The 23,301-nt window shown below is 34.1% G+C and overlaps 3 protein-coding genes across 10 annotated transcripts in view; 2 read left to right on the forward strand and 1 right to left on the reverse strand.

Annotated features, from left to right (window-relative positions):
• The window catches only part of LOC120125380 (carbonic anhydrase 2-like), a 28,688-nt gene extending 25,152 nt beyond the window's left edge, over nt 1–3,536 (forward strand). For all 7 annotated transcript variants that reach the window (XM_039143806.1, XM_039143807.1, XM_039143809.1 and 4 more), the window contains exons 8-9: nt 2,996–3,101; nt 3,181–3,536. In XM_039143806.1, the coding sequence (XP_038999737.1) occupies nt 2,996–3,101; nt 3,181–3,345 (271 nt within the window). In that variant the 3' untranslated portion in view covers nt 3,346–3,536. The remainder of the gene's footprint in view (nt 1–2,995; nt 3,102–3,180) is intronic.
• Nucleotides 3,537–5,606: 2,070 nt separating this feature from the next.
• On the reverse strand, nt 5,607–7,499 carry LOC120125379 (NADPH-dependent alkenal/one oxidoreductase, chloroplastic-like). Its single transcript, XM_039143804.1, has 4 exons — nt 7,050–7,499; nt 6,460–6,783; nt 6,146–6,305; nt 5,607–5,996 (listed from the first exon to the last, which is right to left on the reverse strand). The coding sequence occupies exons 1-4, from the start codon at nt 7,458–7,460 to the stop codon at nt 5,731–5,733; spliced, it is 1,161 nt and encodes a 386-aa protein (XP_038999735.1). The 5' UTR covers nt 7,461–7,499; the 3' UTR covers nt 5,607–5,730.
• A 3,000-nt stretch (nt 7,500–10,499) lies between these two features.
• Nucleotides 10,500–13,834, forward strand: LOC120125382 (uncharacterized protein At4g28440-like). Of its 2 annotated transcripts, XM_039143816.1 has the most exons (3): nt 10,500–10,622; nt 11,185–11,412; nt 13,242–13,834. In XM_039143816.1, exons 2-3 carry the CDS (start codon nt 11,193–11,195, stop codon nt 13,430–13,432), a joined length of 411 nt encoding a protein of 136 aa, XP_038999747.1. In that variant the 5' UTR covers nt 10,500–10,622; nt 11,185–11,192; the 3' UTR covers nt 13,433–13,834. The 2 variants fall into 2 exon arrangements, with proteins under 2 accessions (XP_038999747.1, XP_038999746.1); XM_039143815.1 differs by lacking the exon at nt 10,500–10,622 and having other exon boundaries at nt 11,140–11,412.
• The last annotated feature ends 9,467 nt before the right edge of the window (nt 13,835–23,301 follow it).

A 23,301-nucleotide genomic window follows, 5' to 3' on the forward strand; every position in this document is an offset into this window, starting at 1 on the left:
AACATACTTATCATATCTTGTTCACATAAGATCATATACTTCATGTAATATATAAAAACACCTAGAACACTTTCACGTAGCTTATAGTCATAGGTCTTATCTCATAACATATACTTGTTTTCACATATATATTTCATATCATTTCTTATACCATCACATAATTCATTTAACATACATAACATATTATGTAACATTATAATAGAAATATCTATAAGTCATATCACTTAGAGCACATATATACTTATAGTCACATTGCTTATATCTTAATCTTATGCCTTCTCTTAGACATATATATATATATATTCTCAAGATTTATCCTAATATAAATCATATAGCACTCTTATAATTCATATTCATATTCATCTATGTCAGACTTATAAACACATCTCACTTCTATTATTTCTTTATATATATATAATCTATTCTGTTTACTTAATTCAATTTCATATCACTTGTTATTTCTTTTCTATCACATACCACATGTATGTGTAACCATATATCTCATATCACATGTATCACAAGTGCATGTATTCACGTAGATCGTTTCATATGACTTATACCATTTCTCATTTGTTCATGTAACTTGCATGTCATATCATGTAACATATAACACATAGTCATATAGGCTTACGGTTTTATCACCTATCATGTTATTTCACTTATACACTTTTATATCACAAAAACTCATATATATAGATCATGTCACATAACTTATCTCATAACTTATTTGATATTCCTATATATTCTCATCTTATAACTTATATTACCTATGCATATAACCTTATGAGCTATTCTTATATTACCCTATATCAACCATACTTTGTTTATCTCACTTTTCATATCATTCATTCAAAAGCATGTTAACACATATAATCATGCATACATATAATTTATGTCATGCATATACATATAATCATATATTCATGCATTAAACATAGGAAATAGACTTGTCACAAGTCTTGTTTCCATTTAGCACCATAAATGAATTAATATGCACTCACCTGGCCTCACTAGTCCATTTCAATCTCTTATCTTCCCTTTTTATCGATCTTACTTGTCAATGATTCCGGAACTCGTTTAGGCTCTGAATCTACATAATTATACATTTTAAGACAATTATTAGATACCTACACCTTTTAATTGGATACTAGCAACTTAAACGAACTTATTAAACCAATATTAACATTTTCCTTTAGGGGGGAATCGGTTCCCTACTATGGGGGTATCGATTCCCTACAGACATTCTGGAAATGTTGTTCGTTTGAAGGGGTATCGGTTCCCCTTGAATGGGTACCGATTCCCTTTGCCCAGAAATCATATTTTCAACCCGAAAATTACTTCATTTCCACTCAAACACTTCATATATCATCCCCTTTTCATTCTTAACTCTAGTACACATACTTAAACCAATCTATATTCATTTATTTCATCTTAAACCTCAAAATCCTATCTTCCATATGAGATTCAAAAATCATACCAAATTTTCAATGTGTTCTAATTCCAATTCTAACACTTCATACTTCTTAATTAGATTGATGACAAGTCAAATTCATCCCTAAAACTTCAACAACCATACCATATCAAAATTTCATCTTAAAACTCATATTGCAAATTCCTTCATAATTCTTTTATCTTATTGTTTAAATCCCATATAAGCTTTCCTTAAGCTTATTTAATACCCAAAGAATCAAAACTAAGCTTAAAACTTAAGAATTAACCAACTGAAATTAAACTTACCTTTGCCTTGCTCTCCCACGTATGAAGAAGAAGAAAGGAGCAGAGAACTCTGGATGCTTCTCAAATGTCCCACGTTTATATTACCTTAAAAAAAATTATAAAAATCTTTCTGGTCAAATGACCATAATACCCTTAATTTCCTTTAATAATTACCAAATAACCTTCAATATATATATTCAAATAATCATTGAATTCTTTCATTCTTCTACTTTAGTCACCAAATTCTAAAACTTTACAATTTGGTCACTAACCCGGCATTGCGGATGTTACACAGCTCTAAGAGTTTGTAAACGTACCTTCTTTGCTTTTTCGGTACCTTGTAGAGATTTTTGCAAAATCTCCAATGTTTGTTTTGCGGTCTTCACATCAGAAATTTTTTCAAAGTTATATTCGTCTACTCCTTGAAAAATAAAGAACAACGCTCTTTTATCTTTTTTCGGGATTCATTCAATACCTTCTTTTCTTCATTGGCCAGGGCTGCTTCTGCTGCTGCATTTTCAGGCTCGGTATAACTATCCTCGATAATATTCCAACAATCTTGGGAGTCTAGTAACACCTTCATTTGAATGCTCCAATTGTCATAATTCGTCTTTGTCAATCTCGGGATTTATTGTTGAATCATATTGGTCATCTTCTCAACCACGTTAAATTCGAACCAAGCTCTGATACCACTTTTTGGAAGCGTAGGTGAGCTCTTGGTAATTTATAAAACTCGAAATTACTATTGATACGAGGTAAAATACGTTACATTGACATTACCCTAATATTACAACACTGCAATACTAGCTGCGGCTAGTTTACAAACACAACCTTGCTATTCTAAGCTTTGCTAAACTCTCTCAAATTCTCTCTAGCTTTTTTAAGCTTTCAACCATATTTTATCTCATTTGTATTACATATTCCATATTAAGCTAAATACCCATATATATATAGATATGTAATAAACCGCCTAAGACTTGAACTCCTTAATAATTAAGTATTATAGATGCCGCCTTTTTAATCCTTCACGTGAACATGTTTATATCAAAACAAACTTTGCTTGTCTTGCCAAAACTCTTTTCCTTAATTGCCAAGCTTGCCAATTCATCCATATTTTGACTTTTCAACTATGCTACAACATTCTGCCGCCTTGAACTTTGCTTAATAATTAAGTATATTGTAACTTGCAATTTTATAATATTTGTGTGGGATCACCTTAATAACTTTTCAATATTTAGAAATCAAGTTTGATTTCTAACATGAATTACGGAAAATGCAGCGATTTCATAGAAAATTGGGTTAGCATCTGTGCACCAGCAAAGACCAAAGTGAAATCAGAAAGTAACGAGCTGAGTTTCTCCGAGCAATGCAACAATTGCGAGAAGGTAATAATAATGACGAATTATATAATTTTCTGTTTCTAAACTAAAACGTTGAATGTGTGATATTAAACCTAAAATGCAGGAGGCAGTGAATGTATCCCTGGGGAACCTATTGACATATCCATTCGTGAGAGAAGCAGTGGTGAACAAATCTGTGGCCTTGAAAGGTGCACATTACGATTTCGTCGATGGGAAATTTAGTCTCTGGAATCTGGATTTCCAGATTTCCAGATTTCACCCACTTTAGCAGCAGAATGAGCAGTTTCACCATGTGTTTTTTTACTAATCAAAAGCTCTATTAGAGAATAATAGAAGTTCGTATCTGTGTCGTTTCGGTTCATTTTGGATAATTTTCTGTGTAAAAAAAGTGGCGTTTGATGTGTGCTCCTTGAAAGGGAATCTTAAGCATAATGGAGCAGTGTTTTCTCCAGTTTGTGTTGATTAAATATCTGAGAACAGGGCAAGGGAACAAGCTTTTGCACTATTCTCATCCCACTATTGGCATTCAGCCCGCAAGAAGCCCAAGTGCCACGGACCTAACACCATATCCACAAGTGCACATCGCTCACGAACCCAAGGCATTACTCAGTAGAATCACGCCACCCAATAAAGCCGCTCATTGGCCACACTCGACAGCCTACTCAACACCAGCTTCAAGGCATTACTCTAGTGCATTGTACCATCTTTGGAATGCTCGCACGATATGCCACACAACTACTAGAGACGAATAGAGGATTTTATGTTAGAGAATCAACTTATAGAATTTTAAATAAAAGAGAATTTATAAAATGTTAAAAGGGATAAAACATATTTTTAGTAGAAATATCTAAAATATATATGAATTTAAAATTTTTAAGGAGGCGATCGTCCCCAACCACCCCTCTCTAACCTCTTGGTTACATCCCTGCACAAGACTAATCCAACAATCGTTTTTGAGTGTTCCTTTTACACAAGCATAATCTCACAATCCTAAAAGCAGCATAATAGATTTTGAGTATCGTATCTTATAAGAATTGATAAAAGTTAGAGCTCAATCCCTCATGTCAATTACGTATGATATAGGATTTGTTAATCCCGACCATCCCCAAATATCCTCTTAAAATATTATCGACTTAATGTTATACTTAGACACTTAAACACAATGACAGATTTAGAATATTTAGAGGATGAACACTATATATTAGTAACACATTTTTTTTTGTAAAAGAATAAATACAAATAAAATTTTAGTAGACATCATCAATAAAATAAACAATTAATATAAAAAACAAATTTAAAGAAAGAATGAGTCCGCCCAGGGCAACACCTACATCCCCCGCTGCTTAGACACCATGTGAGGGATTAACTCACTTACACCAAGGAAGTCTCACCAAAGTGAGTGGTGGTGATGAGCTTAAATTGAACCCTTCTTCCTGAAAGAGCTAAATAAATTCCGTATCTCTACTTTTATTTAGGATTGAAATTGGTTCAATCATATTTTTAAACCATCCACAATAATTCGATAATATATCAATGGACAGGCGACAGCACCTGAAGTATTGGAGATAGTCCATACAAGGCAAGGACAGGTGGTAGCTATTGCCTGAACGTGGAAGGATCACATCACACGCATTTGCATTGCATGGCTCTATAAAAAACAAAAGCAAAAACGCATCTCTCTTGTTTTAATCTTTTGTTTCCACACATTTGTTGGACTACCAAGCTACCACCGGCAACAATGGACCAAGCTACCACCGGCAACAATGGACCCATTTTCCTCATTATAGGGTTTATCTTTACACGAACCAAATTATCTTAGTAGTTAAAAAGATATATGTTACTTTTAGAAGTGTTAGATTAGAGTACTAGACACAAATTACTGAAAATCTTTAGAATAATATTACTTTATAATTACTATAGATTAATAAAAAAATTATATCCTTGTCATTTGACGATTTCACAGAATCACCTATTCATCCCTTCACTATCGTTCATCAATAATGCATAAATTTATTGCATTTCATAACATAAAATAAGTTAAGGGTATATAAAATTATGGGTATATAAGTGCTGATAGGAGAAATATAGTTATGGCGTTTTCAACTATTTATCCCTTTCGATTTAATAAAAAAATTACGCTAGATGCTTCTATGAAAAAAATAAAAACTAATGTAAAGAAGATGATGAATCTCTTCCATTTCACATGGGAGTTTATATATCCTCTCTTAATTATAGTGTCAGCTTTTCATATTAGCATCAACTTAGAATGATAGTAGTTATTTATAGATCAATAAGGTAAATAAACCTGATCGTCATACATAAATATAATTGACGAAAAAATTGACACGAACATGTTTAAAGACCGACAGTATGAAGAACAAGGGACGTCGGTGATTGGTAAAAACTCAAAGAGGGTCTCATTGGAGATACGATTAACGTAAATTGCACAGCTTTGACATCGTTACCTGGACTAGAACATTTCATGCTTTAATCATTACGAGAAATCTGCCGAACACCAACGAAAACATACGAAAAGCAGCTGGCAAAATCTCATTACAAATTCGTAGTATTCATGGACTTACATTGGTTCTAAACTATTAAGAGGAATCGCAGCTTGCACTAGAAAATGGCTGTTTCCCTTCCTCTGTTTTGTTTATGGAATCGGGTATATAACTACCTTTCCGGTCGCTCGGTTTGTTTCTATGTATGAGAAAGCCTCGGCGACTTGAGGGAATGGGAATGGCCCCTTGGGGTCAACAACAGGCTTCACTTTCCCACTCTCTATATACGTATTCAGTTTCTTGAGAACCTCCCCATTAGAAGTAACAACGAATCTAAAACCGGGCGGCATGACAGTGCCGGTTAGGGCCACGACGCTACCGCCTTCTTTTACTGCCTTTACTGCCTTATCACATTGTCCTGTAACCAAGATGAAACAATCAAATATGCAAACTACTGCCACCAAAATGCACTGAAGTAATCATGTATATACTCGTTATATTTACAAAGGCCCCCAAATAACTGAAGATAATGACCATACATATTTAGGAAGAACATTACTATCTTACCAACGGCATCAAAGACTACATCGAATTTTTCTGGCAAATCTTCGAAGTTCTCCTTTGTGTAATCGATAGCCAAGTCGGCACCTAAGCTCTTTAGCAACTCCAGTTTTCCGGTACTCGAAGTTGCTGCAACTTTCGAAGCACCGAATACTTGTTTTGCTAACTGCACAAATGGGAAGAGAAATATGTCAAAACGCTAGAATGCACAGGCATAATGTAAGAAGCTAGTAACTTAAAAGCATAATTCAAAACTTTCAAGGCAAGTATCAAATTTATTGCAGAAGAGGCAAGTTTCAAACGAAATCGGGATGCCATACCTGAATCACTAAGCTTCCAACACCACCAGCACCATTCAGAACAAGAATGGATTTACCGGCAGAAAAGCCGGTCCTCTCGAGACCCTCGTAGGCAGTTTCGATAGCAAGAGGGAGGCCAGCAGCTTGGGCAAAATCGAGATTTTTGGGCTTTAATGCCAGCAGCTTCTCTTCAACTGCAGTGTACTCAGCAAGGGAACCAAACTGTTTAGGCCCTTCTAATGCATTCTCATTTATGTCTCCGTACACTTCATCTCCTTCCTTCAGCTCCTTCACTTGACTCCCAACCTTTACCACCACACCAGCAACATCATAGCCTGGAACAGTCTATAGCAAAACCAAGTCAAAAAGGGATTCACATCCATAAAATTTGCTTTCATTGAGAGTCGAACTCAAGATTACTATCAACTGAACTACGAAAGCCACGGAACACAACTGGCTTTAAATCATATCTCTGTCATTGTAATAAGATTACTATCAAAGTTGGAGAAATTTTACAAAAAAATCTTGGTCGTTTCAATGGAAAACCAGTAAGCAGAAAACTTCAATCCAAACGGAAACTTGCACGCAAAACTGAAGTTAAAAAAAATTACCGGAAGAGGAGAATCGGTAGCCTGAAACTTGCCCTGCCTTCTCTTGGCATCAACAGGGTTAAGAGCAGCAGCGACCACTTTAATCAACACCTGATCTTCCTTCACTTCTGGAACGGCCACTTTCTCATCAAACTTCAAAACATCGACACCACCGTATTCCCCGTACACCCAAGCCTTCATTTCGCTGGCCACGGCCGTCGTTTTGGCTGATTCAGTTGCAGAAGCGGCTTGAGAACTCGCACTGACCCTTAGTGGAAATCGAGCGAAAGAAGGCGATGAAGTGCCCTTTGGGAATAAGGTGGTGCTCGGTGATTTCCTTTTGGTTTCCGGGAAAGCTAATGAGGGTTTGAAAGAAAGTGGCGGAGGAGAAAGGAAGGACTGGGGATTTAGTGTCGGAAGTGTGGCTCTCATCTTCTTTCTTTCTTTCTTTCTTTCTTTCTTTCTTTCTTTCCCAAATCCCCTCGAGGGTCGGACACAATGGCTTATCTCCTTTTCCCGATATCTCTTACAAATAAATGTTCCTCTTTTTTTGCCTTGAAAATGAGAACCACAATAATTTTTTAAAATCCGAAAGCAGTACAAAAACTTAGAAAGTGCTAGAGTTTTCTCATCAATCAACACCGGTCACGATGATTGATTGATCCGTAATTGAGATTTTATTGTGTTGATAACACTGTAATATTTAAAAAACTGAGTACTCAAATGTAATTTAAAATTTTAAAAATTAAGAAAACTCTGGGTATTTGTATAGGAAAATTTTATATCGCTCAAAATAAATATTATTAATGTTGATCATTAATTTAATATACAAAAATTTAAATTTTAAAAGATTTGTATATAATTATAAATTAATCAAAAATTTAAAGATAAATTATTTAAAATAAATGGTAAAAAATAACAGTTACCACCTAACTATTGTCTCTTTCATTTTGACTAATATTTTTGAAATATTGTCAATAAGATCACTCAATTATTTAAATGCATTTAGTTAAGTTACTTGCTGTTAATATTTAACGGATAAGCTGATGTGGTAGTTAAAATATTTGATATAATTACACATTTGATCATTGTTACTTATATATTATATCAATTTGGTCATACTTTTTATAAATTAAAATAAATTAAACCCTCAAATCGAATGATATCATGTGTAATGATCCAAAATTCAACTTTTTATTTTAATTTATTTTAATTGTAAAAGTTACGACATATTCTATATTTATAACAAAACAAAATTTATAACAAAACCTTTTTTCTAAAAAAATTGAATAACTCAAGCAATAATTTATTATATTAAATTTAAAGCAAACTAATTTATCAGCCTTTTAATATAAGTTAATATCTTAGTGCAAAATTTTTCATGCTAAATCCACTGAGAATCTTATCGGTATAAACTTTTAGTAAAGATTAACATAAAAGTTTATGGCATGAGATGAATTTTTAAGATTTTGAAGGAATATTGGATGCTTCTGAGAACCATAAATGAAATTTCTAGTAAAAATTTTGTTTTGTTATAAATATAGAATATGTCGTAATTTTTAAAATCTTTTAAAATAAAAGATTTAAGGGTTAAGTTTATTTTAATTAATTAAAATTAATATCAAATTGATAGAATATATAAGTGACAGTGACTAAATATGTAATTATATTAAATATTTTAACTGTCACATTAGTTTACTACAAGTGGCTTAATTGAATGCATTTAAATAATTGAGTGACATGATTGAAAAAATTTCAAAAATATTGGTCAAAATGTAAAGAGACAGTAGTTAAGTGGTCACTGGTACATTTAACATTTATTTTAAATAATTTATCTTTAAATTTTAACTAATTTATAATTATATATTAAATATTTTAGAATTTAAATTTTTATAAATTAAATTAATGATATTCATCGTTAGTAATGTTTATTACTATTCATCAAACGTAAAAGAATCATCCAATATAAAACAGTAACATCAAATCGATCGATAAATCATTAATTTTTTTTGTGAAAAAAGATTTAAGTAAACTATCCCAACTGCTTAAACTTTTCCTTCCTCGTTATATTAATAAAAATAACTAAACGATATTTTTTTATTTACGAGGTCATTCACCTTATTCTAACATGAATCAAGCATTCAATAGTTAAATGACTTGTTATTATGTTTAAAGATTTCAAATTTGATCATATTGATTAAAATTTTTTAAACAAATATTATCTTATATTTATTCTAGATTTATAACACAAATATTATCTTATCATTAATTTTTTCTTTTTCTTTTTTTCTAAAATATAATTTATAAGTTTAATACAAAAATATTTAAATTATATTTTTTTCTTAGCTAAGTATCTAAAGTACTTTTGATTAATTTAGGTGTCCAACATTATAAATGTTATCATTTTAATTGTCTTGACTATAACGACTGTTAAAATTTTTCGTTCAATAACAATGTCGTATAATTTTAAAAATGTAATTTAAAAAAATCAAAAAATTATTATATTTAAAAAACTTTAATTTCACTAAAGTTGCTAAAAAAATCCAAATTCCTAAAAGTATCTCTTAAACCATCTCCAAATCCCTAACTCTAACCCTAATTTTTCCTTCCTGGCCACGACCATCAGCGTTGATGTCATTCTTGCCATCTCTCTTGTCAGTCGTTGTCGCTCTTGTCACAGTGGCTATCGTCAAGTCGCTTCAATTTTGCAATTTTGAGATTATTGTTCATCATTTGAGGGTTCTTCAGACGGTTATGTAGTCGGATGCCTATGTCATCAGTGGAACTTTGATTGAGTGTAGGTTTGATCGACGACGATGGTGACAATGACATCGGATACCATGGGTACATAGATTGAAATTAAGATTTTGAAAGTTTTTGGGATTTTTTTTTATAGATTTTCAAAATTTTGAGGATTTTATAAAAAAATATTTTTTATTTTTTATTTAAAATAAAATTTTCAAATTTATATAACTATGACATGTGTCACTTAACAAAGTTTTTTAATTACCATTATGGTCAAGAAACTTAGAATGGTAACATTTATAATGTTGGGTACCTAAATTGAAAGAAAAATATTTTATACATCAAAAATGAGAAAAATGATATATTTTAGGTATTTTTTTATTAATCATAAGTTATATTATTCACTCTAAAATTTATTTATTTTTTGTTTGTTATCTTTTTACTATTTATGTATTCTAAAATTTTATTTTTCAATCCATTACTAGCACTAATTTAACTTCCTACCTCTCTTGTCTGATTATACCACAAAACCTTTCCACTGTGGGTATTATATTTTAGGGTTAACATGTAACAAACAACCAGTAAAACAACACGAGGAAACACGACAGCCAGCCAGTAAAACCTCTTCAAGCCATTGTGACCAAAACATACGTTTTGAAACATTAATGACCAATATAAAAATTCATCTAGAATTTAGTACCATGGTTGTAGTTTATCCTAGACTTTAGTGAACTTGTAGCCGACTTTGATTGTGTAAACTGCTAAGTGCCGTTTCCCACACCAGATCTCTCTCGCTCTTTCTCTCTAATCACTCTCTCGAATCCCTATTATCTTTCGCTCTCCTAATCGGTAACTTCGAAAACCCTAATTCCTTTAATTCTCGAACTATTCTTTTTAATTTGTTCTCTTTTTTTTAGCCAAATTGCAAATTGTTGTTTTCTTTCGTTTTTTATTTCATTTGAAAGTTTTATCACTCGTTTCGATATTGTTAAATTATCATAGATGAGAACCAAAGTACTCCAGTTCGTTATATTTGATTGATTATATTCTCTGATCTGTCTGTTTTCTATCGAATCTGTAATTTTAGGGTAAAGTTAGGGATATTACTGGTCTATCTGTATTTTTTTTAATATGATTAAGCTAATATTTTATTATTGTTGGAAGTTAAAGTTGATTAGATCAAAACCTTTGGAAGCTAAAATTGACTGCCTTTTTATTTATTGAGGAACTGCTTGGGTCTTGAATTTTGTTAAAAAACCAATTGAAGTTTCAAATCATTTCGTTTCACCATTTGATTTTTTTTAAATGTGGAAAGTAGCGAATCATCTGCACTGATTCTGCACAGCTTTTTCAAAGCTGGTTCATCTTGTCGATTTGCTGATGGTAAATATCTCTGTACTTGTTTTTGAAGGTATTGAAATGGCGGAATCAAGGTCATTGAGGAAACCTGTTTTCACTAAGGTGGACCAACTTTGCCCTGGCACTAGTGGTCACACCCTTACTGTCAAGGTTGTCAGTACAAAGATGGTATTGCAGAAGGGTCGTGCAGATGGCCCTCAGGTTCGCCAAATGCGAATTGCTGAATGCTTGGTAGGAGATGAAACCGGAATGATTATCTTTACAGCTAGAAATGAACAAGGTATATTCTTATAATTTGTGTAATATTTGTACTTTTGTTGTTACTAGAGGTTTCACCTGTCATGCATCTTACAATGTCGCATTTAGTTTCTTTCTTTCTTTCTTTTTTTTTTTGGCATTTTGGTGTGAAATTTTTCGTCTCTGGTCATTTTTTGTATTGTATTCCCTTCTCTTTTAGACAAATAATGCAGGCATTGGTTAGATGCTTTGTATTTTATGTAAAAACGTATTTTTTTCATTGCCTTGTTGAAGGATAGAAGTAAAGATTGAGTGTGGCCAAATTCCTTCAATAAAATTAATCTGTGATTATGGTTGTTTATAGTTTCTGGTAATGGAATGAATGCTAGTTGTTGCTTTTGAAATGACAAGGACATATATCTTCATAGACACTTGAGTACCCATGCCAAATTGGGTTCTCCTAGCAAGCAATGTTTGATGGACATGTTTTCTAATCACCCATATGTCATCTCCAAGTATCTCCGTTCTTCAATGTAGATAAGTTGCATTCATCACATGCTATTGCTTACAGATTTAACGTAGGCTAGTCTTTGATCATTGTTGATGCTTTGTTTCCACAATTCAATGTTTATGAATGTTAACAGCTTTAATTCATAAGGATCCCATAATTGTAACCTATTACAATTCCTTGCAAAGCCATTGTCTCATCAGCTCATCCAATTAGTGGCACATGACACTTGACAATCGGTAATGCCACTAACATAAAGGAAAGACTTGATCACTTCAGTTAGCGATTAGATTGCATTATTAATATAATATGCCATATCCAATATGATTGGCTCTAGGGCCTATTTTCCAACAGTTTTGAGTATTTGCACTTGGCTGGGGCTTCTATGCTGTTTATATTTTGTAGCATGTAATAAGTTTTAGTGTTAAATTTCCGTCTACTTCTAACGATTCCAAATATTGCATGGCATCTATTATATTATTATTGTGTATTGTTGATCTCAAAGAGATAATGTTATAGGTGTTCAAGTGCATTCTGCTGCTTATAGCTGATGACTGAATTCATTAATTTTGTGTTTCGTACTGATGCAAAACCCTTATTTCTAGATTAATTTGAAGTGAGATGGATTTTTTTTTGTGCTTGAATTTTATTTTGATATCCAAAGAAGGCAGAATAATCTGTTGCAAAGTTATACAAGCTGGTCATTCACCCAGAAACAGTTACTAAAGCTCTTAACTTGGCTGAATATATCTGCTACGAAAGTTATACAAGCTGGACATTCACCCAGAAACAGCTACTAAAACTCTTAACATTGCTGAATATATCCCATCTTGTCCACATGTCATAAGAATAGGAGACGGAGAACGAACAATAAATCAAATAGCTACTACAATATGTAGGAATGTAGTTCCTGGAGACTTTGATTTTCCAGATTGTCTTCTAGAGTTGCCTTGCTTCTGAATATGATACACCGGTTCAAGGTAACCTAAGTAAGACTGGACATCCCTCTGAAATTGTTGATCCTCCAACTAAGTTCATTTGACCAGTTGCCAGGTGCTGTTGCAATATTACAGGTCTGTAAAATGCTCTGTCTTACTGCCTTTGAAGGACTGAAACTACTAAGCTCATTTAAACACATGCACGGGGAACCAAATTAACCATACTGGGAGTGAAATTTCTTCTATGATATCTTACTTGATATTGGTTATGAATTTGTTTCCTTGATCATTTCAGTATTTCCTTGATAGTGGTTATGAATTTGTTTCCTAAATCAGATGGGGAAAGTAACGATCATGCTTTTCTTTGTTGGAATGTCATAGTTTTATTTACAACTAACATTGTCTTTTTCGTTTTTTTTTTGGCAGTGGACTTGATGAAAGAGGGGACTACCATAACTCTTCGCAATGCAAAAATCGACATGTTTAAAGGATCAATGAGGCTTTCTGTGGACAAGTGGGGTCGTGTTGAGGTTGCTGAACCTGCTAATTTCACTGTGAAGGAAGATAACAATCTTTCACTCATTGAGTATGAATTGGTTAATGTTGTTGAAGAGTAACCTCTCTGGATGGTCTTTGTGTTGCGTTCATATCGTGACCCAAAATAAAACCAACTCCATTATATGTGTTACCCCGATCTATGCAAACATCCCATCTTCAAAAGGCTTATGGAAGTTCTCTTTTAGGAAGGAAAAAATCTGGAAGCTAGTGTAGTACTCGAAGTTTCTTTTTGCCGTTGCAGCAACAAATCCAGCAGAACCTTTTGGTTGCACCTCCAAACAGATGGTGATGGCTTTAAGCTTTAGTGTTGTGAACAGCTAGCTTTTAGAACTTGCTTTCATTTCTTTACTCATCCGTTGTCTCTGGGTTGTGAACTGTTTTGTATTTCTCCTCCAGATTATGCTTAAGAAGCTTTAACGTTATAAAATGTATGTCTACAGATGACTCAACTTTTCCCTTCCTAATCTAATGTTTTTTTCTTGTTAATCTTTCAATGATTTGAGAAGGGAGTTCAGAACCAAGATTTTCGAGTAGCGGAATACATGCAGGTATGGTTGGGCGATTCTTTTATCCAATCTGTTTAGGATTGTGGAGTTGAGAATTCCAGGTCTTAATTTCTTATAGTAAGAAGAAGGTTCGGACCATACAGGCTTCAGTTCCAGGTCATTGGAAAGCTATTCTTTATGGTGGTATGCGGGTGAGCCAAAAAGTACATGGGACAAAACTGAAAGCTCCCCCTTATTTTTACCCTGGTTGAAAATTGCTATTCTCTTTAATGAATTGGCAGTACTATTTTAACATTCCCTCAATTAAACATAACTGAAAGTAGACAAGAAAGGAATCGAAAGAATATGTTTGTATTCAGAGTTGGGCAAGTTTTAAATGGGGATATGTATTGGGTGAATAATATTCATTTTGATCAACAACAGATGGAGGAATTGTCGTTAGCATAGTCTGGTATGTCCTTATTAACCCATTTCCCATAATATTATTTTAGTTGTGATCAACAAAATTGGAGTTTGGTTCGAACTTTACATGTATGCATAAAGTATTTTGAATAAGATACAAATTACAAAAAAAAAAAAACTTATTTATAAATATATTTATTCTTATAATGACATGCGGCCTATTGGAAATGAACAAAGTGATACGTGTGATGTGGACATCAAGGATCATAAAGTTCTGATGACGTGTCTCCTGTTGCTGCATCCACGCGTGCGTGCATGCAAGCATTCCCTAATATATAATTTCTTGGTAAGTCTGATTTTTGTATGAAGAAGCTACTTAAAATTGTCCACTGATTTGAGGTTTTTGTGTTTGGTTTTTGATCAGCGATGTTTATCTTGATCATGAATAAATTACTACACCAATAACTATGATAAACTCATATCTCACATAAAGAAAGATCTACACCGATAGACAGTCTTATCCGAATCCAATAATTGTTCATACACGATTAAGTGTAGAAGTTCATAAATCTATAAAGGTCAAATAATATTTTTGACTATCAAGTTGAATCAATTGTAATATTTTTAATAAGTTGAATATATTTCAGTCACTTTTATTCTAATTAAATTTTTAAAAGGATTCTTTAAATAATAAATATTGAGAAGTTTTGGGTCAATTTTATTTCAAGACATAGTTTAAATATATTCTTTTTGATAGAAGCAACTAATTTTATTCAAAATATGAAATATCTCAAATTACAATAAAGATTTATAATTATAATCGTAAATTAAACACATGATTAGGAAAATTTCATATAATCATTGAAACAAAACTAATAACTTAAGATCACATAAGGATTACATAAGGAAAGAAGAAATCTAATCAAGAAACTCGAACAAAGATAGATACAAACAGATTTGATCGCATCGGCAAACGAATCACAAAAGATGATCAACCTATTGAAAGACCACCAACAAACTGCAAATCAGACTTGAGCAACGTGAAAAGCCACAAATCGGGTCCAATTCGAGGGTCCAAAGCAGGGAAGATCAAAAGATATTAGATAAGTGTTATCTTGATCAGTTGTGGCGATCTAAAATCAACACTTAGAAAAAAGATAAATAAAAACGACCAAAGAACCGAAAAATACTAAAAAACATAAGAAAATGTGCCATAAAGATAAACGAAAACATGCAATACAGGCAGACTTATTGAAAAGAAAAAACCAAAAGAAAATAAAGATATAATATAAAAATAAAAAACAAAATAAAGAACACCGGTTGTCGACAACTAACATTAAAATTAGTGTTGCCGTCATTTAACAAAAAGAAAAAAGAAAAGAGACGAGTGATACATCATTGAGAGAAAACTAGGTTTTCAGGATTTTTCAAGATGTAAGGTGACATAGTCTAAATATATTAATCTAGAGTTTAAGATGCGTTGCACATATAATAATTTATTTTAAAATTTAAATCCAAGAAAGATAATTTGATATATCGTGTTCTATTTTAAAATTTAATTCTTTAAAAAATGTTCTTGATCAATCACGCTTTTATGTAATCCAATGTATTTTTAGGGTAAAGTATAATAATGGTCACTGAACTTTTCTAAAATTTTCATTTAGGTCCTTCAACTTTTAAAACTTGCAATATAATCCTTTAACATTTAATCCGTTTGCAATATGGTCCCGACGTAACCGGCCGTTACACTCCCGTTAGTACGTTTGCAATATGGTCACTAAACTTTTCAGGCGCTTGCATTTAGGTCCCCCAACTTTTAAAACTTGCAACATAGTCCTCAATTTCCAAAACATGTAAAAAAATCCAATTCGTTCACGATATATCAGTCCCATAATCAACATGAACTTATTAAAAAGAATACGAGCTCACAGGACGTCGAAAATAGTAGGTCGGATCAATACAATTTCCAGTAAACTAGTACCAGTAGTCTCTTGGATTCAGCCTGGAGATTTCACTATGTCGATACTCACAACCAATTCCCTGATTTAAAGAAAACCCAAACAAGAATATCAAAAAAATTTAGCCTAGGACTCTCTTTCACTTCTATTCTGATGGACTGAATATCTTTCATAAAGAGTACTAAAAGTTTTTATTAAGAAAAAAAATTAGATGGTTTTGGTTTAAAACTAACACTGAATATTCAGATCGTTGACATGCAGTTCCAGAAACATAAAAATTTCAACAAAAAACAATGCGAACTGAAAATGGGAAAGTGTGAAAGAGGAAAAGATTATTTCCGGATAGCCCAAAAGAGAAAATAAATACCTTCTTGCAAGTGAGGGGAGAGACTAAGAAATAAATGCAATCGGTGTTGCGTTCCAACAATTCTTCTTCCATTTTTTCTTTGTAAATAAAAAGCTGAAAGACAGAGCACTACTTGGGTTTACAATTTTACATGGCAGAAAATTGAAGAACAAAAACCAAACGAGAGTACATGTGAGCGAAAGATACTGAGAGGTGAATGTGTTGTTTGAGATTTCATTATATTTGATCATCTGTTGGAAAATCTTTAACCACAAGGATTAAGCGAAGAAATTATTATATGCCATTTATACAAAATAATTGCAGCTTTGTTGGTGACTTTCAACAATGATACTTAGTTCATCTTAGTAGTATTTGTCAACTCTGCATTTCTAACCCCATTTTTTTCTCACAAGCATTTAATCGAACATCTATGCTTCACTTGAGATGACCTGTATCTAACATTACACCTTAAATATTTGATGGTCCCGATAGTCCCTTGGTCAGGTCTTCTCTCAACGGACCCTTATTGAAGTCAACACCTCCACATAATTCAAAGTTATATTAGAATTTCTCATGCATCCCCGACTGAAAAGTTACGCTGGAAATGAGAAGAGGGAAGCGAAAAAGGAAATTTTAGATCGAAAAGGAATTTGGGGTTTAGAATGAAATTGAGGATTGTGTTGCAAGTTTTAAAAGTTAGGGGACCTAAATGCAAGCGCCTGAAAAGTTCAGTGAACATATTGCAAATGTACTAACGAAAATGTAACGGCGTCAAACAGCCGGTTACGTCGGGGACCTTATTGCAAACAGACTAAATATTGGAGGACTGTATTACAAGTTTTAAAAGTTGGGGGACCTAAATGAAAACTTTAAAAAAGTTCAGTGACCATTACTATACTTTGCCCTATTTTTTATTACATGCTGGTTAATCATGTATTTATCTTATATAACATTGAAAATGATATTTTGATTTATTAACAAAAAAAAATGTGTTGTTTGTTTTGATATTTAATTTTTTTGCAAGTTACTCACAACTTTCGTCCATTTTTCTTTTCTTTTCTTTTTTCTTTTAAGGATAACACTAGATTCACTCCATCACAGTGATAAATGGATATGATTTTAGTGAAATTTTAAAAAGTTTAATCTCTCTGTTCCTCTTTATTTGTTTTCCCTTTGTTAGTTTGCTTCATTCGCTGCCCGCTTCTTCGTTTCATTCTTCTTTTCACTGGGTTTTCTGTTTTGGGAAGTACTAATTTGTGTTTGGGATTTTTTTGTAAATTTCATCTTTTGTGTGTTTCAGATCTGTTTACAAACCCTTTCCTTTTCTTTATATTTTCTGCTAGCTGGTAGATCATAATTTTCTCTTTCTCTATCATTTGATTTTTCAGTTTCATTTTCAGTTATCAATTTTCGAAAATTGTTGAAATAACAGTTCAATTTCTCTGATTCAAATCTTTTATGTTTTTGTTTTCTAGTTTATCATTGGGGTTTATCTTCTCCTTGTTCTGCTGATCTCACTTAAGCTTTAGCTCGAAACCTTAGCTTCACAAACAACCCTTCACTGTCGGTTCCCAGAAAACCAGAATTTTGCTACTCATCTCCTCCTATTTTTTGCTTCTATTTCTCTTTGGGCGAGCTTATTGTTTGCAGAAATAGCGTTAAAGAAACACAATTTCCAAAACCCAGATTTTCCATTTTAGCTTCTTTTACTCTTCGATTCACTTGAAGTCCTGGACTCCTTTGCTGCTATCCTTGGAGTTGAGCTTTCTCTTCTCACCGGATCCAGGCTTGCTCTTCTCCTTAGTCTCTTTTTAAATATATTTATTTTAGGGCCTATTTTTTAGTTTTATGATTTAGTTATGTAGGGATATTTGTTCGATCTGAACTATATTTAGTTTTGTGAAGCTGTTAATTTGTGAAAATCGGTAAATTTTTCTGCTTAAATTGAGTTGAGTTGGTTTTAGTTGCGATTATTACTGGAAAAAGAGTGTGAAAATTACTTTTGTTTTATATGAAATTGAATCCTGAGCACTTTTTGAACTTATGATCTGTTCTCTTCTAGTAATATTTACTTAAAAGTTAAATTTTTGTATGATAGATTTTCTATTAGATTTAAATCAAATCATTGATTTCTAGCTGTTGGCCTAAAGTTTAGGTAAGATAGTGTTAATTTTGTCTAAAAATCCTATTAAGTAACCAAATAGGCTTTTTAGTACTCCTCAATTCTCTAGCGTTTTATTTGTGCATCTTCAGTCTTTTTTGGATTCCTTTTTCATAGTTCCTCATAGCTTCGGTTATAGATGATCACTTGGGGTCATGTCCTTCTCTTAGATCACATGGGTCGTATAGGGGGAGGGCTCGACAGAGTGGTGACAAGGAGACTAGACTTAGAGTTTGCTCGTTGAATGTTGGCTCATTAAATGCTAGGCTGCTGGAGCTGACCGACGTACTTAATAATAGAAAAATAGATTTTTGTGTATAAAGGAGACTAGGTGGAAAGGGCTCGCGCCAAAGAGTGTAATGGGTACAAGTTATGGTATTCAAGCATAGAGAACGCTAGAAATGGGGTGGGTATCTTGGTATCCTCTAGGCTCAAGGAAAATGTAGTTGAAGTTTGTAGATACCGGGATAGGATCATGATGATTAAGGTTATTATAGAAGCGGAAGTGGTGAATGTCCTTTCAGTGTACGCCCCACACGTTGGCCTAGGGGAGGGGAGAAACGTTGCTTCTGGGATCAGTTAGATGATGTACTTAGGAGCATTCCGGAGGACTAAAGAGTTTTCATAGGGGGAGACTTCAATGGCCATATAGGTAATGCAACCGACGGGTATGATGGTGTTCATGGGGGTTTTAGTTATGGTAGCAGGAACGATGAGGGGCGTACGTTGCTTGAATTTGCTGTTGCACACAATTTGGTGGTCACTAACTCTTTTTTAATAAGAGAGATGCGAACTTGATTATGTTTCATAGCGGGGGACATTGTACCCAAATCGGCTACATCCTGGTTCGAAATCGGGATCAATGGGCTTGCATTGACTGTAAGGTGTTCCCTGAAGAGGCATGTGCATCACAACACAAATTGTTGGTTTTGGTGTTCCGCATACCCCACGGGCGGAGCACTCATAGGAGGGCTAAACTGGGTAAACCTAGGATCCTTTGGAAGAACTTACATGAAGCGACAGCTGATGAATTTAGGAGTAAGGTTTTGTCTAATACAGGTTTTGGAACTACAAACTCAAATAATGCAGATTTGTTATGGAAAAATATGGCAAATTTCATCAGAGAGGTGGACAAAAACACCCTAGGGTTGTCGATAGGGAAGCCCAAGGAATATAAAGAATCGTGGTGGTGGAACGACGAAGTCCAAACTAAGGTGAAGACAAAGCAAACTTGCTTCATGGAGTTTCTACAATGCAATGACGACGCATAAAGGTCGACAGCTAAACAAAGATACAAGGAGGCAAAGCGGGAAACTAAGAAAACGGTGGCTAAAGCAAATGATAAGACATACGAGGAAATGTACAAGAGATTAGACACCAAGGAATGACAAAACGACATCTTCAGGCTTGCAAAATCTAGGGAGAATAGGAAAAAGGATCTAGGTAGCATTAGGTTTATTAAGGACAACAATGGTGTTCTTTTAGCGAAAGATCATGATATTAAGAGGGTTTAGGGTAGTTACTTCTTTGGCTTATTTAATGACAGTGCCTCTCCCTGTAGAGATAGTACCGTGGATGGGTCAGTCGACCATCATACTACGGCCAATGACTGCCCTACAAGTAGGATTGGGTTTGAGGAAGTCAAAATGGCTCTTAGAAAGATGGGAATGGACAAATCTGTCGGTCCTGATGAGTTAAGTGGTTGACCAACATATTTAATATTATTTTAGAGACTTCCAAGATGCCAGAGGAGTGGAGAGAGTCTACGGTGATACCAATCTATAAGAATAAAGGAGATCCCCGACGTTGTGGTAACTACAGAGGTATTAAACTACTCAGCCATACCATGAAGCTATGGGAAAGGGTGATAGAGGCAAGGTTGAGACAAGTTACTAGGGTTTCGAAAAACCAATGTGGCTTTATGCCAGGCAGGTCTACCACAGAGGCGATTCATCTACTTCGACGGCTTATGGAGAAATATAGGGAAAATTCTAGAGATCTTCACATGGCGTTCATTGACCTTGAGAAGGCTTATGATAGTGTTCCCCGCGATACGATCTGGAAGACTTTGGAAACGAGACGGATCCCAACTGCTTATATCCGGGAGATTCGTGATATGTATTGTAGATCTACTACATTCTTCAGGACTACAGTTGGCGACACAGAGGCATTTCCGGTGGAAATCGGACTCCACCAGAGGTCAGCCCTTAGCCCTTACATCTTCGCCTTGATTATGGACGACATCTTTTGTGCGACACCAGCCGGTGTACCATGGTGTATGCTTTTCGCTGACGACATTGTCCTAGTTGCTGAAACAAAATCTGAGTTGAATAGTAGACTGGCTACCTGGAAGACTACTTTGGAAGAAAAAGGTCTAAGGATCAATATTGAAAAGACAGAGTATTTATGTTCAAACTTTAGTGGGAACCAAAACGATGAAGAAGTCTGCATAGAAGGACACGTTCTCCCCTCAAAGGATTGTTTCAAGTACCTAGGGTCTATGATACATAAAGATAGGGGTGTAGATGATGACGTTACACACCATATAAAGGCGGGATGGCTAAAGTGGAGGGCCGCTACTGGAGTTTTGTGTGACAAGAAGGTGCCTCTAAAACTCAAGGGAAAATTTTATAGAATGACCATAAGACCAGCGCTGTTGTATGGATCAGAATGTTGGGCAATCAAGAAGAATCACGTAAGGAGGATAGAGGCCGCAGAAATGAGAATGCTTCGATGGATATGTGGTAGGACTCTGGGGATATGACAACAAACTCTGCTATTAGGATGTCCTTGGGGTGGTGCCTATTTCCAAAAAATTGAGGGAGGGAAGACTACGGTGGTTTGGGCATGTCCTTAGGCGACTACCGTCGGATGCGGTCAGGAGGGTAGAGTCGATTACAGTCGACGGTGCCAGAAGGAGAGGACGACCAAGGCGGAAGTGGGAAGACTGCTTGAGATCTGATTTGATGGATTTAGCCCTTACCAAGGACATGACCTCTGATAGGAAATTATGGAGACTTAAGACTAGGGTAGTCGAGTAGTGTGGGTCACATCATTAGGGTGTATCATCTCTGTCTTCTTTTAATGCCTTTGTAGTAATTTCCATGACTTCTACTTTTATACGTTTGTTATTGGTATTTATGAAGGCTTAGAACTGGGCTTGCTATCGTTGGCTTCTATGTATCATTCTCTTTATGTTTCCTCTTTTAAATTTAGTCGGGTCTAACGTTACTGTCTATATGCAGAGATTTGTTCTCAGGGTTTTATTTGCAGGGATTACTTCCCATTAAAGACGCGCATAGGATATTAATGACTACATATGAATATTGTTCAACTATGTATTTGTATTTTTTATACATGCATTGCATTTTTATCTATATTTTTGATTTTCTGACTGCCGGAGGTCTTCCACAGAAGCTACTCTCAACCTGGCGTTGGGGGCAACCTACTACCCTACCTCCCCTTACCCCATTGCATATGGGAATTGGGTTTTGTTGTTGTTGTTGAACCAATAATCTACTCTATGTAGTTTCCCATAGTCACCCAATTGCATGTGGGAGCACGTGAAGGCCAGTATATAGAAACTTTGAGATCAACATCCTTCCATAGTCAAATGTCTAACTCATTTTATTATTATTATTATTTCAGAAATGGGAATATTAACTTTAACACTAAATCCAACAACAACAACAACACATTGAGAGAATGTTTGTTGTTTCACGCGAACAAATTAACATATTCTATCGTCTTCTTGTTCTTTACAGTGTTCTTAACCACAACTCAGCTTCATTTTATTTATTAATTTTGGAGGATCTGAAAATCTGCACTTAGTGCATGCATGCATACATACACATACATACATAAACATACGGGTTAGCAACAGTGTGTTTAACTACTCATGTCATGTAGTTTCAGACGCATGGGTTACAGACATTATCTGTGGTCCAATGTCAGCTTCAAGAAGTGCAGTTTCGAACCAGAAGAAGAAAGGGAAACAGCCACTCACATTTTCACCAGTTCAAAAGTCATGACAAATTGGAAATATTCAAAGGAGCAGATCAGCTTCCTCTGTTTGTTCTTTCTCTAAACCCTGTTTCTCAGTAAAAACAAAATTGAATTTTCTGTATTCCAAAAAAAAAGGTTGTTTTCATACGTGAGTTGAGATTCGATTCATTATTATTATTTATTCCTTATTTTTTATACATTAGATAATGTTGTTTATACGTATAGGGTTCACTTATGGATTAGATGAACTTTTATTAGAGAATAATGGATGGAAGAAGAGCTTGACCATGTTCATACATGCCTATAGTTTTCCATTTCTTTGTGTGTTTAATAATTCCACTTAGAAAAACATTATACATAGGGTTATTGGAAAAGGATTTTTTATTTAAAAAAAGTAATACTTAAGAGTAGGGTTGTTCATAGATGGTTATGATTCTAACCGCAACCTAACCATTAAGAAACGGCTAACTGCTAATGGTTAACTGTTATTAACGGTTCGATTATAGGTTAACCTATTACAATTATTTGTCATTTTTTTTCATAATTCATA

This window comes from Hibiscus syriacus, unplaced genomic scaffold (assembly GCF_006381635.1).
Source record: "Hibiscus syriacus cultivar Baekdansim isolate YM2019G1 unplaced genomic scaffold, ASM638163v2 tig00110430_pilon, whole genome shotgun sequence".
In the NCBI taxonomy this organism is placed as follows: domain Eukaryota; kingdom Viridiplantae; phylum Streptophyta; class Magnoliopsida; order Malvales; family Malvaceae; genus Hibiscus; species Hibiscus syriacus.

What these genes read in the sequence shown, in the direction of transcription:
- LOC120125379 (XM_039143804.1), bottom strand. Translation starts at nt 7,460, where the DNA reads ATGAGAGCCACACTTCCGACACTAAATCCCCAGTCCTTCCTTTCTCCT. An exon ending in CTACCGATTCTCCTCTTCCG is followed by an intron (nt 6,784 to 7,049) that starts GTAATTTTTTTT and finishes GTTTTGCTATAG; the next exon opens with ACTGTTCCAGGCTATGATGT. An exon ending in TTGGAAGCTTAGTGATTCAG is followed by an intron (nt 6,306 to 6,459) that starts GTATGGCATCCC and finishes CCATTTGTGCAG; the next exon opens with TTAGCAAAACAAGTATTCGG.
- LOC120125382 (XM_039143815.1), top strand. Translation starts at nt 11,154, where the DNA reads ATGGTAAATATCTCTGTACTTGTTTTTGAAGGTATTGAAATGGCGGAA. An exon ending in TACAGCTAGAAATGAACAAG is followed by an intron (nt 11,413 to 13,241) that starts GTATATTCTTAT and finishes TTTTTTTGGCAG; the next exon opens with TGGACTTGATGAAAGAGGGG.